General features: G+C 49.6%; 1 protein-coding gene across 1 annotated transcript in view; it reads left to right on the top strand.

Annotated features, from left to right (window-relative positions):
• Positions 1–1896: 1896 nt before the first annotated feature.
• Positions 1897–14488, top strand: part of GRK3 (G protein-coupled receptor kinase 3) — a 114694-nt gene continuing 102102 nt past the window's right edge. Inside the window, exon 1 of the mRNA XM_045841765.1 lies at positions 1897–2341. Coding sequence (XP_045697721.1) covers positions 2229–2341 — 113 coding nt within the window. The 5' untranslated portion in view covers positions 1897–2228. The remainder of the gene's footprint in view (positions 2342–14488) is intronic.

Raw genomic sequence — 14488 nt, 5'->3', positions numbered from 1 at the left:
AAGGGTCCCTGAATCGATTCCTAGTCAGGGTACATGCCTGGGTTGCAGGCCAGGTCCCCAGTAGGGGCCACACAAGAGGCAACCACACATTGATATTTCTCTCTCTTTCTCTTTCCCTTCCCCTCTCTCTAAAAATAAACAAATAAAATCTAAAAATTCAGGTGTCTCTCTTGTTCCAAACTTACTACACCAGGCTGCAACGCCCCCAAAACAAAACAAAAACAAAAGAACCCACCACCACCAAAAGAGAAAAATTCTTAACTGAGTCAAAGAGGCGAGTTTAAAAATCTCTGTACTCGGGGGACCATGAACATGTAGGCAGAAGCATGTATTTATTTGATGATCTGATCATGAGAAAGCTGCATGATAAAAAGACACATTGAAAGAAACTGTATTAAATATGTTTGGCTTTTTTGGGAACTTACCCCTCCTCCTGGGGTGACCCTTGACAAGACACTCTGTGTTCCTGTTTTTAGGCAAAAAAAAAAAAAGTGGGTGGAAGATGAAGTTTGATATTTGGCTCATGCAAATCCTGGTCTTGTTCTTGTCTTTCTGTGCTCATTGGGCATCTAGAGTTTCTGCTGCCCAACCAAACCCCGTCGACTTGTGCTCCTACTTCTTATACCCGCCTTGTCCTTTTCTGGACAGCCTCACAAACATCGTGCTGTGGATCTTGAGAAATGTCTGGTAAAACCCGCCGATAGTGATGGCAGACAGAGGAGGAGCAGATTTGGGGCAGGGAGCGGTTGAGAAAGGGAAAGAGAGCAAATGAAAGAGGGCAGGGTTCTTGTGATGACCAGGTCAGGCCGCCTCTGCTGTGACATCACATGTAACATCCAAAATTCACCCTTAGCCATTTCCGATGAACTCTTTAAACCCTGCAAGCCACTGACAGAACATTTACGCAAATCCTAGTAAAATCTAGGCTCACGGTGTGATACGATCCATGCAGATGAACTGAAAGGATTTTTGAAAATGAATTCCTAGCTCAGGTCTTCTGAAGACTTCTGGGTGTCCCTTAATGCCACTCTAGTGCACCACATGGGTTCTGAATGTGCACTAGAATGTGCACTACTGCTGTAGAAAAGTAAGAAGCCGATGAAAACCCCAGGCCCACGTGGGGAGTGGTAACCAGACCCTGAGACTGAGGATTAGGAAGCTGGAAATTCCCTCTTGCCTTGGTGTTTCAGCTTCTAGCTTTTCCACTTCCCCAAATCACCCTTGTGGTGGGTCAGCGTGCACAGGAGGTGCTCCCTAATTTTCTCTTTAACTGAGAAAAACAACAGCAGGGATACTAGTTCTAGTCCTCAGCCACCATTTTAATAACCAAACTCAAACCTCTCGCGCCTGTCCGCAACCGAGCGGTGGCCACCTTGAGCAAACAGCTACCCCATCAGTGGGCTCTCTGAGGGCTGCCTGGCTCCCAGTAGGGAGCTCTCAACCCACTTTGCTCTGCTTGGCATGAGACAAACAACTTTCTCCAACTGTTGGGTTTCTCTTTGCTGAGTTTACGGAGGGGATGTTCAGGGTCAGGAGGAGGTGTGGGGGGCTCTGTTTAGGAGCGTCCCTGACCAAGGCTGCAGCATCATCACCTGCGGGGACATCGCTGGGGCCACCCTAGACCTTCTGGAAGAATGCTGATTGAACTATGCAGTTTCAGAACTACTTTGTCCAGGGCACAGCGATCTCCCCGCCGCCCCCTGGGTGGTAGGCGTCGGGTCTCGCGCAAGTCCGACTTGCAGTGGTCCCTGGCGAGAGAGGGGCGTGAGAGCGCGAGGAGCAGGGGGCGGGAAGTCCGGAGGAGGAGGAGTAGAGGAAGTCCCTCGTGGCCACCCCGAGGGGAGGGCGGGACGGTGCTTGTGGGGACTCCGCCAGCAGGCACGGTGTTGGGAGGGCCTTGCCAGCGAGTCCCAGCGCGGAGGGTCCGGGACCGCTGGGCGCGCTCTCCGCGCAGACCCCTCGCGGAAGGGGCGGGGGCGCGTGCGCGGGGCCCCGGGCGGCGCGCGCGGGGGGCGGGGCGCGGTGACCCCGGCGGGCGCGAGGCTGCAGCGCGCCGGGCTCTGAGCGGGACGCGGGAGGGGCGCGCGCGAAAGGGCGCGCGCGGTCGGAAGCGCGCGGGGGGGGGCTGCCCCGGGGCGGCCCCCCCACGTCGGGGCGCAGCGGGCGGCGGCGGCGGGAGCGCGTCCCGTCCGGGTCCCGAGGAGCCGCCGCCGCCGCCGCTCGCCAACATGGCGGACCTAGAGGCCGTGCTGGCCGATGTCAGCTACTTGATGGCGATGGAAAAGAGCAAGGCGACCCCGGCCGCCCGAGCCAGCAAGAGGATCGTCCTGCCCGAGCCCAGGTACCGGCTCCCCGGGTCCGCGTCGCGGTCCCCAGCGGCCGCCAGCGACCCCCTGCGTCTGGGAGGGTTCGGGCGCTCGGCTGCTGCTTTCCCCCGCCGGCGACTTCGGGGAGTGGGCACTGCGGGGCGGGCCTCCCAGTTCCTGTCTCAGAAACGCGGCAGCGGAGGGCTGTTAGGGGGACTTGGGGAGGGAGCGCCGCAAAGTGCCCCGCGCGCGGCGAGCGCTCCAGCGAGGGGCTGGTAAGGATGTGGTTGTGACTTCGCTGGATCAGTTCCATACTTGTCGCCCCCTTCTGTCCCATCCCTGCCTCTCAGTCCAGCCCCATGCCTGCCTATCCTTCTAGCCAGATCCCTCTGCTCCTCCCTGTTCCTCCCTGTAGTTCCCTCCTGCCCCAGCCCTGTCCCTCTTGCCCCATCTCTGTCGTGCATTCTACCCCATCCCTGTCCTCCCTACCCAGCCCCATCCTTCTTATCTTCTTCTGTCCATTCCTGTCATTCCCTTGAGCTCCTTCCATTCTGGTCGTTCCTTCCCTGGTTCCTGCTGTCCGGTTTTCCAAATCCATCCTCTGCTCAGCTCCCTCTGGGCTCCTTAGCCGGGCGGTGCAGGCGTGGTGCCCTTTGTCCCAGGTATGAAAGCTGCAGTTTCAGGGCTCGCTCCCCTCGAGGTCCAATAGTCTCGTCAGCTTCCTACCGTCCTTTCCTCTCCTCTTTGTGTCCCAGGCAGTAACGAGTGGACTGTGACCCACTCGATCTTCTTTTGGGTGCCGAGTGTGTCACCTGAGCTGCTTCCCTCAACTTACAGGTCCACTGGTGGCACTTCGTTAAAAGATTGGAATAGGATTCACTTAAAAATGCACATTGAATGGGTGATTCCAGACTGGAAGTTGTTGTTTAAACGGCCAGAAGAAGGACCCCGTGGAATTGGCAAGGGGCTTGGTGAAACCATACCAACTTGTAATTTAAAAAAATTTTTAAAAATTAAATTTATTGAGTTGACATTGGTTACCAAGTTGTAATTTTATATCAGCTGAAAAATGATTTATTATTGATGAGCTAGTAAAAGACTTCATTAATTCGTGTCCTTAGCACAACCCCAGAAAAGATTCTTCATCTGATTAATGGTGACTTTCTAATAGTGTTTTAAACTAGCATTAGGGTTGGATTCACCCCCGCCCCCACTTTCCTAATTCACGCCGTCATGAGTTGTCAGCAAATGCGGCTTCTTGACCCTAGACAGCTCTTGGTGGAATTAATAATAGAGAGAGACCTCCTCTTTATGGTGAACTTCAGGCCATGCGGTCTTGTCAAATACTGGAATCTACACCAATGCCCCTCTCCATTGGAAAGCATCAGTCTCTGTAGCCTTACACGCCCAAGATGGCTTCAGTGTGAACTAGATATAAGAAAAAAAAATCTTTCTTTTGATGCTAAGTCATCACCAGATTATTTTTACAGGCCCATGTATGAGCCCAAGTGCTATGACATAGAAAGGATCAGCCCCTTCGAGTTATTTGTTGTGAAAAGCCAAAGTGTGTAAATGAACACATACTTGCTAATTCTTTTTGGCTTGCTGGCCCTTCTTAGCCCACGTATTGGGTTGGTTCCGCAGGCAGTGCTCTTTGAAAAGCAATGCCAAACAGTAGAAATTGGAGAAGAGTGCAGACCATTGGGAGGGTTGTGACATTAACACTCCTAGTCCAGACTTGAAGGCATCCGAAGCTCATCCAGTAATCAGTGCTGTTTAAAATTTCCAGCACACGGGAAACGGGTTAAAACAAGAACCCACCCCCCCAAACCTGAATTTAATTAAAAATAACAAACTACATTTCTGTAAATGTGGAATAAAATGCTTAATTCCTCTTTCTGCTGCCTTCCCTACCCTCCCTCAAAGGTCAAGCAGCCCTAAATATGTAGAGTTTCTGTATGTAAATTCAATATATCTTGATTCATGTGCAGTCGTTTTTTTTGGGGGGTGTTGTGAGATATATAATATTACTAAAGTTAGGAACTTCTGTTCATTTTTTTCCCCTCAGTGTTTCGAACTTAGTGTGACTTCTGCTTTTTAGTGTTCTTAAGGAGGTGCTTCTGTGCTTAGGGTGTTCACTTCCTTGTGTAAATAAATGCCTTTGCTTTAGGTGGTATCCTTTAGTGAGGCTTTTTTGTTATAAGGCAGAATTAGTGACTGGGAGCATATTTCTCCTGACATTTTAGAAATGAGAGAGATATCAACAGGAGAGTCATTTTAGGAAACGGCTCTTTAGTAATTGATATTCTGTTGCTATTTTTAAAACAGACTCTTGGATTGTGCCGTTGGAGCCTCCCCCAGGGATCCTAATTTGTTGTTGTGTTTATCTCGATGGCTTTGGCTTTAGTTTCCTAATGTGACCATTGACATGGTAACCGCCACTCCCTGGGCTGGATGCGAGGGTTCTTTAACTTTGAGATGATCAGGTGAAACCTCTTGCAAGTTTTTCTCCTATCACTGCAGGGCCTGTTAGTGGCCTGCCTGCTGGATTTCGGGGTGGGGATGGAAGGTTGGGGGCTTTCTGGATGTGGTTTAAGAGTCAGTCGAGTGTGAAAATGCCTCAGCGTGGTGACTCAAAAAGGCTAGTTTGATTTCACTGTCTCGGTGAAGGCTCCTGGTCGGACAAGACGTTTTCCGACGAGAGTTTCTCGTTCATTTTGGAGTGATCCGTGTGCTCACCAGTCACCGGTCTTCTCGAAAAGGAGACGTAGATTTGTGTTTTTAGTATCTAAATGAGAAACATGAAACGAGCCCCTGGTCTCTCTCACCAGTGACTTTTTATTTCCAGTGAATTATTTGAAGTCCCTGTTAGTCTTCTGTGCGCTTCCTTATTTTAGTTGCTTTGCCTTTTCCACGGTTTTGCACATGAAGGCGGCAGAGCTCTCTAGCGAACTGGAATGAGACAGGAGACGCTGGGGCTGCAGTCCCCCTGCGTCAGGGGAGAACCTCAGCAAATGGACCAGGCTGCCCCGGGGGAGATGTTACTTTTCTGAGATAGCAAGAGACAACCGTTTTTGTTATGTTGACACGTTATTCAGTTAACGAACCAATGAGTGTAAATCCTGTAAAAGCTGACTATTTGTCCAAGTTGTATAGCTGCTCTAGCTTACTGAAATATTTGTTGAGCTAATGAAGCAGATAATGGGCTTTATCGGGAAGAGCAAACTGATCCCTGGACTCATGGAGCGGGCCTGTTCCAAACACTGTTGTTCAGATAGGCATGCTGGTTGTCTCAGCCCGTGTCAGAAAATAAATACTTTTATTTAATAGGGTCTAATTCTCATAAGCCGAGGCTTACAGAGAATCAACATCTTAAAAGTAAGGTCTAGGGTGATCAAGACAGTTTTTACGTTTAGGCTCATTACTCTGTAAACCTTTTCCAAACAAACTGCAGTTGGTTGGACTTGACCTCCCACGTGGTTGAAGGAGGTTGAGAAACATGAACCTGATCTTTCCCCCGGAGAGTGGCATTTCTGCTTATGTGGACATTGCAAATTTTGGATCATCGGTTGCAAAGCTCGGCCTTTCAAAGTAGTCATAGAATATGGGAAGAGGTTCTGAAAACAACATTTTATAAAGATTCTCTTTTTCACTTCTTTGGACCTAAGGAGATTGGTGGTGGTGTTCATGACATTAAAATTCAGTACGAGGCTGTACAGCCATTTCTCTGGGGCACCAAAGGGGATGCTCCGACGGACCCCACGCGTGCCACAGCCGCTTCTTCCAAGGGGCTTACGGTCTGGTGGGAAGTAACCAGACTTGAGCCAAGAGAGAGGTTTACTTTAAAGCGAAGTTTCTTGAAGATTCTCTTTAACCAAAGACTGGGGATGGCTTTTATTAGTCTGCATTCAGAGAACACATTATGTTTGCTCATTGTTTTACAACAAATTCTTAATTATTTGCTTTGAAGAGCCACCTCGCCTAGACTATCTACATAGTCAAATACTATGGGAGTTTGCATCTTCCTATTTGTAAAACTGACATAGGAAATTGATCTCGAGAAGTAGTTCAGTTTTCTTTCGTGAAGTGGAGTTTCTTTGGTCACTTCCCAAACTCCAGGCAGGGGGAGAACTTGAAGTAGTCCCCTCTGCTTTGGTCTTAGGGGTGTTCTGTGCCTGCCCCCTCTGTGCCCCAGCCTGGCTTCGACCTGGAAAATCAAGGTGGAGAGAAAGAACAGCCTTCAGGCCGAGAGTGCTCCTCGCTGTCAACGGGAGTTATTTCTACTTAGGAAACAGGGGTGATGTTCTTGCTTCTGTTTCACTAGGGTACAGATACAAAGTGTAATTTGTTCTGACCTTTCAGGTTTTATTTTGTTCTTGGTCAAAGCTAATTTGTGTCCGTGTGAAGTTGTGAGTGTGGTGCGTTGCTGTCAGTTCCTAGAGATAGACGTTCGGTGCGGTCCTCTGGGGCTCTGGAGTCTGCCGGAGCCGGGCACTGTGCAGCAGCGCTAGGAGTCGCCGCCCATTTAGATCACGCGGAGGCCCAGGGGGTCCCCATCTCTCATGTGCAGTGTCTTAGAGACCGCCTCTTGAGAGCGCTCCTCAGCACGCTGAGCTTGGCTTCGCCCACATCTGCTTGGGCTGAGACGGGAACTTTTGGGTCAGGTACCAAGGCTGGCAGAAGGGAAGTCTGGGTCTTCATCAGTCAGTGCCTGGCCAGCAGAGTTGGGTTTCAGAGTCACAGAGAAGAGAATGCTGGGGTCCCTGTAGCCCTGATGAGGGAAAGAGAACGGTAACTTCCAGGAAGCAGCAGTACACTCACGACCTACTAACCACCGTTTATTGAGAACTTACCCTCCTCCAGGCAGTTTGCAGAAGTGATACATTTGTTCCCCAGTGTTATTATGGAAGTCACATTAGCCCCATTTCACCAAAGGAGCAGGTGCTCAGGCAGGTTCAGGAACTTGGCCCAAACGACAGCTGAACCGAACTTGGCCGAGGTTTCCCTCGGTCAGGGTTCTTTCTACCCTGCTGTGCCCTCTCTTGAAAAGGAATAATGAACATCCTCTCCTCTCCTTTTGCAAGGAATGGACAGAATAGCGATACTTGGTGTTTGGGGAAACATCATTTCTCGGCTGTCTCCACCAGCTGCTGGTACAGCGCCGGAAAAGCCAGGCCCGGCCTCAGAGGCTGCTGGAGAGCAGCCGTTCCTCCGGGACCCTGGAGAACAGTAATTACGGCTAAGTGAATCAGCAGTCCGTTCCTCATTTCCCACGAGGAGCTGGAGGGTTAAATGCCTGTTCTGTTTAACACAAGGAGTGCAGGCTTGCTGCTCTTAATGAGAAATGGTATACAAGACCACCCCCCTCCCCTCCCCAGCCTGCAAACATTATTTCTACCATTAAGAAAAAAGGGCAGCTCAGGCTATCCTCCCCCCTAACCCTAACCCTAACCCTAACCCCCCCCCCCCAAATCTCCATTTCAGGGAAAGGGGCAAAACAGTATCTTTTGCTTTATTTGCAATAATAATCACTTTCCACGCAAATACCTTCCTCCGTGAAGGAAGCTGTGCGCTTGGAGGCCCCCGCAGGTGAAGCTGTGCTGTGCGAGCCGGATGGTCCTGGCCGGCCGCATTCTCTGGGCACTGGCAACGGGGAAATGGGGACGATTGAGTTAGCCGGCCACTTCTACTTCATTATTAAGTCATTCGTATGGTAAGCGACTTGCATGCTGATGAGGCTGGATGTCCCAGACCTGCCTGTGCTGCTTCTATTTCTCGCTTCCTTATTCTTCTCTGTTTTTTTTTTTTTTTAAATCACTGATTAGACGTTAGAACCCCTGGGCCTTTTTTTTTTTTTTGATTGCTACCGGCAGTCTCAAAATGCAGAAGTTATACCTTGGCTCCTCACTCAGATCCCATTTCTTCTAATTTAGGAAATCTTCTTTTAGGTCGTCTGTGCTTCGGCTTCCGTGTGGAGCATACGCGTGTTCTCGTACTTCGTGCGGGACCCTGTAGGACGAGCCCATTAGGAAGTACAGTGGAAACATCTTTGCAGTTCATATACGTGGTGACTGGTGGTTTGGTAACAGGCAGCCTGGACCCAGCCATGGGCCTGTACCTGTTCGCTACCGTTTCCTTCTTCCAGGGTCGCGGGAGCAGGGGAAGGCGACTCTAGGAAGGTAGCTGGGCCAGGCCCTCCTCCTCAGTCAGCTGGGAGGCCAGCTGTCGTGGCTGGCCCCTCATTTTCCTGTGACCTCCCTGCTGTAGTATGTCACATGCTATAAAAGAGAAAGTTCTAGGTTAGGAATGAAGCAACACGGACCTGATTCTGCTGGCAACTTGCCACGGGTCCTCGGGAAGTCGCTCGAACCCTCCGTATTCCGGTTCCCATCTGTACGACGTGATATCTGTTCATTTCTGGTCCTGAAGTGTCTCCATAAAAATCTCCGTCTCTTGTGAGCACTTTCTGCCCATGCAGTGTATTTGTAAACAGGAGGAAATGCTAATTTCAGACACAGATAACTCGAGAGAAAACGATTGAAGTATTGCAAGATGATTTTCTTTTCGTTACACCATGAATGGCTACAGTTGGGGTCATACGCAGTACAAGATGTCACACCTTCAGGCAGCACGAGGCAGCGGCAGATGTGAGGTGGGACACTCCGGGCCCCTCCGGCCCTGCGCTCCCAGGGACAGCTTCAGAGGCGGGGCTTCCGTAAAGTCGGGTTGTCGACGGGGCGGGGCAGAGCGGGTGTTGACTGTAGACCTATACCCAGACGAGTTTCCCAGATTTCTTCTCAGTTTTCTTCCTAGCTCTATTTGGCTCTGTGTCTAGAACCTTCTGTACATGGTGTCTTACTTGGTTCCTTTTCTTTCTTCCCTTCCTCTCCCCGTTTCTTTTTCCCTCCTTCCCTCCCTCCCATCCATCCATCCACCCACCCATCCATCAGTCATCTATTCATGTATCTATCCACCCATCCATCCATCCATCCACCCACCCATCCACCCACCTATCCATCCATCCACCCATCCACCCACTCATCCTTTCATCCATCCACCCATCCATCCACCGCCCATCCATCCATCTATCCATCCATACATCCATCCGGCTCTGGCGGTGTTAGCCTCAGTGTGTGTTCACGAGTGTGCTACTCTTAACCATAGATAACTAAGTAATGAGGAGAGTTGACTCATGCTTTAGAGGTCTTTGTTTCAGTAAAATGAACCAAAAGCATCATGTAAAAGCCACAGGCTGCGATACACTGAGCGGAGGCGGTTCACTCTAGTCCCCCTTAGATATCGTTGGGTCACGGTCACTCACGTGACACTGCAGGGTATCGCATTTGAAAAGATCTTGGAGGGCGTCCAGTCTGGCCGTGCACTGGGTGGGTGACTTCCCTCTCTGACGTCCAGGGTCGTCTTTGCGGAACGTCTCTGGAAGCTCCGTGGCGTCGGAAAGTTTTCCTGTAAATCATTCTGCGCGCTGATCTCTCACTGTCATCTTGTGGCCGTGCCAAACAAGTTTAGTCTCCCTCAGCAGTGAGAGGCCATCAGACATTTGAAGGCACCTGCCCGGGCCTGTTGGAGGAAGCTGTGCTCCGTTCCTCAGTCACTCCTCCACCCCCCCGTGCTGGGGTCTGCGCCCCCGTCTGGAATCCGAGCTCTTCGGTGTCCATGCCACCTGGCTGAGGGAGAACGCCAAACTTGACGAAGACCAACAGCGTATTTGTAGAAGTACTGCAATTAATTCAGTGATGGCAAAACTAGTAGTAAGTCCTGTCTCAAGGGTGCGGTGGAGTCCCTGTGCAGGTCCATCCTCGGGAGAAACTCTCGGGCACCTCAGGTGGTTTAGAGTTCATTGCCACGGTTCACTCAGGGGACTGCTGTTTCCGTGGTCAGCATCTGGAGGCCGGACACGCGGCTGCAGGCGTGTCGTGACAGCGACCGCTCTGTGGGGGGCTGAGTGCTCAGCATGTGTAAGTTTTAGGTAATTCTGAGCTAAAATATTTTAGGGAGAAAGCGAGCTTCGTGTTGAAGTGTTCTGAGGGATTTAGGGGGTGCGTTTCCCGAGCTAAAACCTCACAGCGCCGTTAAACCGCTTTCCCGAATGATAAGCTCTTGCTTTCTGCCTTGCGTAATTAAGTCAGTCCATTGCTCTCCCTTATCTTATCTGGAAAGATAACTCTGGTTATATTTTCAGGTTATTTCTTCTAAATTTTCTGTGTCTGTATTGCTTTTGATAAGGGTTTAGGTTAAAAATGAACCAGATGCTACATGGGAAGGCGTTTACACAGCTGTGAAATACTGCAGACTTTCATTTTGCCTTGTGACTAAGGCTGTGATGATATTTTAGATGTATTTTTTTTTACAGATTTTATTTATTTATTTTTTGACAGAGGGGAAGGGAGGGAGAAAGCGAGGGAAACATCCATGTGTAGTTGCTTCTCGCATGCCCCCTGCTGGGGACCTGGCCTGCAACCCAGGCATGTGCCCTGACTGGGAATCGAACTGGTGACTCTTTGGTTTGCAGGCCGGCACTCAATCCACTGAGCCACATCGGCCAGGACTAGATGTATCTTTTCAAAATATGATGCCCTGGCCGGTGTGGCTCAGTTGGTTGGAGCATTGTCCTGTAACTGAAAGGTCGTGGGTTCGATTCCTTGTCAGGGCACATACCTAGGTTGTGGGTTCAATCCTCTATCCTAGTGCGTACTGGAGGCAACCAGTTGATAGTTCTCTCTTGCATAGATGTTTCTCTCTCTCCGAGAGCGATGAAAAAAAGTACTTGGGTGAGGATTGAAAAAAAAAAAGGTGGGCTCTTGTGTTTGGTATGGATGTGGGGGCTCATCCTCCAGGGAGAAATGGGAGTAACCCTAATGCCTGAGGCCATGGGACTTGAGTACACATCTTCAGGGGGTCCCACTTCTTTCACCTACATTTACCTTTGTTTTCCTAATTGCCATAACCGGGAAAGGAATGACGCAGTGACTCTCGTCGTGACAATACTGAGTGTGCAGTGTCACGTTTTTGCGCTCTTTCTTTTCCGTTTAGGACTTGCTTCCTTCTGATTGGCTTTTAGTGACAGTTGAGGAAAGGTTATTATGTATGTAATAAAACATCGCAGCTACTATTGGTCTGGAAGGAAAAGGTGTTTTCCACACAGTAGCAGATTGTAAGTAATGAATGGAAAGATGCTATGTCAGTGATTGCTCCCCCCAAACCCCTGAGTTTTATGGTCAGGGGTTTCTTAGGGTTTAATCATTTGGCAGATTTTTTTTTCTTTTTAATTTTATGTGGAAAACCACCTAGTATCTCTGTGTTTCTGTCCTTTAAATCAAGTGACTGGCTTTACAGGGGAATGATGTTTGGAATGATTTGTAACACTCAGGTTACTTTATAAAAATAACTTATTTTTCTCTGGCTATTTCATCCTGGAAAGTGAGGCAGGTGGTGGAAACCCCTTCACAGGAGATTGGAGTTTCCGGTTTCGGATTCCGGCCAGTGGTCACCTCAGGACTCTGCAGAGCAGGCGGCAAAAGCAGGGCCCTGCTGAAGGGCCTCCGGGGTTCCACCCCGTTCACACTCGCCCACCCCTGGGTGACTTCCCTGAGAGCCAGGTTGTAACTGGGATCCGTATTGAAATGGTCATGATGGGGATGAACGTGTTGGGCTGCACAGGTAGATCTGTGTGTACCTGTGTGTGTAACTTGTTAAACCCAGCAACCTCTGATACTCATTTCATATTTATGTGTTAGATTTGAATTCAGAGCAAAAACATTTCCACTGATACTTGTATATAATGCTTTATAGTTTGACGTGTATTCACTCTTCTTAGTTCTTACAATTCTCTGTAGTGGGTAGAAATTTTAAAAAGAAAAAAATATTTTAGCGTCGTGCACGTGGAGAGGCAGAGAGGCGTGTTTTGCTTATCTGCGGGAGCGCCGGCGCTCTTGCTAGACGCGGGCGTCTCTCCCGTGGCCCTGCGGGCGGACGGCCCTCGGCCTTTCAGACCAGAGCCTGGGTCTCCTCCCTGCCCCGGGGTGGGCTCGTGAAGTTCATGCCAGTCAGCCAAGTCAGCCCTTTTTCTTCTTAGAGACTGGTGGTTCTTACTTTAAAACTTAAAGACCCTTTTGAGAATCTGTGAAGCTGGAGGCCACCACTCTCCAAAATGCATTGACTCACATAGCAGGTTATTTAAAAATCCCAGCTGTAACTAAAATGTCAAATTTGCTACTTTGTACTCAGCACTGACTCTCCCTGGAGTCTAGATGCCTCAGGTCAGAGTGAGCAGAGCGCTCGGTCCTGCAGGCTGCCCCCCGGAAGTGCAGTGGCCCTCGCAGGGTGGCATGGCCAGCACCAGCCCGTGACCGGATGTGGCGGAGGGACTGGCCTGTGGCTGGTCCGCTCCAGCTGGGACCAAGTCGTCTCTCCCTGGGTGGCTTTACGATGGATGTGGATGCTCGAATTCCCCACCGGGCAGGGGCTTTGGTGTCAATGTGTCTTTCCGTCTTTACGTGTTTGCGTGTTTCCTGTTCCCGGTGGTGGGCGGCCTCTGCTGGGCTAGCTGGTGCAGCCGCTGAAGCCACAGCCAGGCTAGCCAGCTCCGGAGCCTTTGGCACTTCTCTGCCCTCTGTGTCACGTATCGACGTAAAATTTTATTTCTCAGAGGACAAGGTGTTTCCCGTATTTTCTGATCCCTGGGAAACGTCTCTACAATACTCATCATCTCCATTTCAGAAGGAGGAAGTTCAGGTTCAAAGGGAAGCTAATTGCTCAAGGTCACATTGACAGCAAAAGGCCCAGTTCGGCCTCAGTGCAAACTCTATGCATTTTAATGGCCACATGCAGACTACGTTTTGCCACCTAGACCATCTTAGGGAATAAGGCTCTTAGATTTGGGCAGAGGAACATCGTCAGTTTAAGACATTACTAACGCATTTGAAAATGCATCGTCTTCATTTAGTAAAGGGTTATCGACCGCAGGGAACTGAAGGGGTGCTCCAGTGACTTACATATGATTCTCCTAGAGACACTGATTTAATAATAAGTATATGAGTAATTCCTTAAGAGATATCAGAAATTTTATGGTAACTAACAGGATAGTTATCAAGAATGATGGCCACCCTGGCTGGTGTGGCTCAGTGGACTGAGTGCCAGCCTGCGAACCAAATGGTTTGATCCTCGGTCTAGGGCACACGCCTGGGTCGCAGGCCAGGTCCCCGGTGGGGGGCGCACGAGAGGCAACCACACACTGATGTTTGTCTCTCTTCCTCCTTCCCTTCCCCTCTCTAAAAATAAATAAATAAAATCGTTTAAAAAAAGGATGATGGCAGCGCTACAAACTGAGAAAAGCTGCATGTCAAGGGTTTTTGATATTTTCTCACCCCAGACATTGTTTTATAATTTCACGTGCACCCTTATCTTAAAAACAAAATTAAAATTCCTCTCTCTCCCTGTCACCAGGTAAATGGGTATCCTTGGCTCGGAACACCCTTATCAGTTACCCTCAGCACATAAAGGATTTCTATGTACTGAGATAATGGTATAATGTTGTTTCCGATAACGCTGTTGGTGGCGCATTCCAAGTCATGATAGGAAATTAATAGAACAGGTCGCGTGTTTAGCCTTTGCTCGGAAAGGTGGTTGAACTCGTGCTGGCGCGGAGTTCTCTGTGTCACGAGCGCACTAGCCAGCGCATTTGCGACTTGCCTTCCCCGCCCAGTGGGGCGTGTTCAGCTTCGCCTTGTTGGTAATGTACAGGTGGATCTCAGGCTTCTGAATTGCTGCCGGATGTGCCACACAACCGCCACGGACCTAACCCTCCGTCCGGAATCACAGCTGCTGTTATTGTAGGGGATGTGCTTGCCTGTGGGTCTCTGGACCTGTGTGTTCTGTAGATAGCCCCCCAGAGAAGTAAGTAAGATGCAGGCATTTGCAGTTTTGCCAGATGACGCCAAATTGCCCTCTGTATTTTTAAGAATAAATAGAGCTGCATTCAGAAGTCTCAATGCTATTATTTAAAATTATTTCATAGAGACTCTACAGAAACAGCTGGGTAATAAGAATTAAGATCTTTTTTTAAAATTTTTTAAAATTTTATTTACTTAGTTTTAGAGAGGGAAGGGAGGGAGAAAGAGAGAAACATCAATGTGCGGTTGCTGGGGGCCGTGGTCCGCAACCCA

The sequence above is a fragment of the Phyllostomus hastatus genome, unplaced genomic scaffold (genome assembly GCF_019186645.2).
Source record: "Phyllostomus hastatus isolate PE091 unplaced genomic scaffold, TTU_PhHast_1.1 phas_contig_1162, whole genome shotgun sequence".
Lineage (NCBI taxonomy): Eukaryota > Metazoa > Chordata > Mammalia > Chiroptera > Phyllostomidae > Phyllostomus > Phyllostomus hastatus.
The sequence above is the reverse complement of the archived record's forward strand: the minus strand, read 5'-3'. Positions and strand labels throughout refer to the sequence as shown.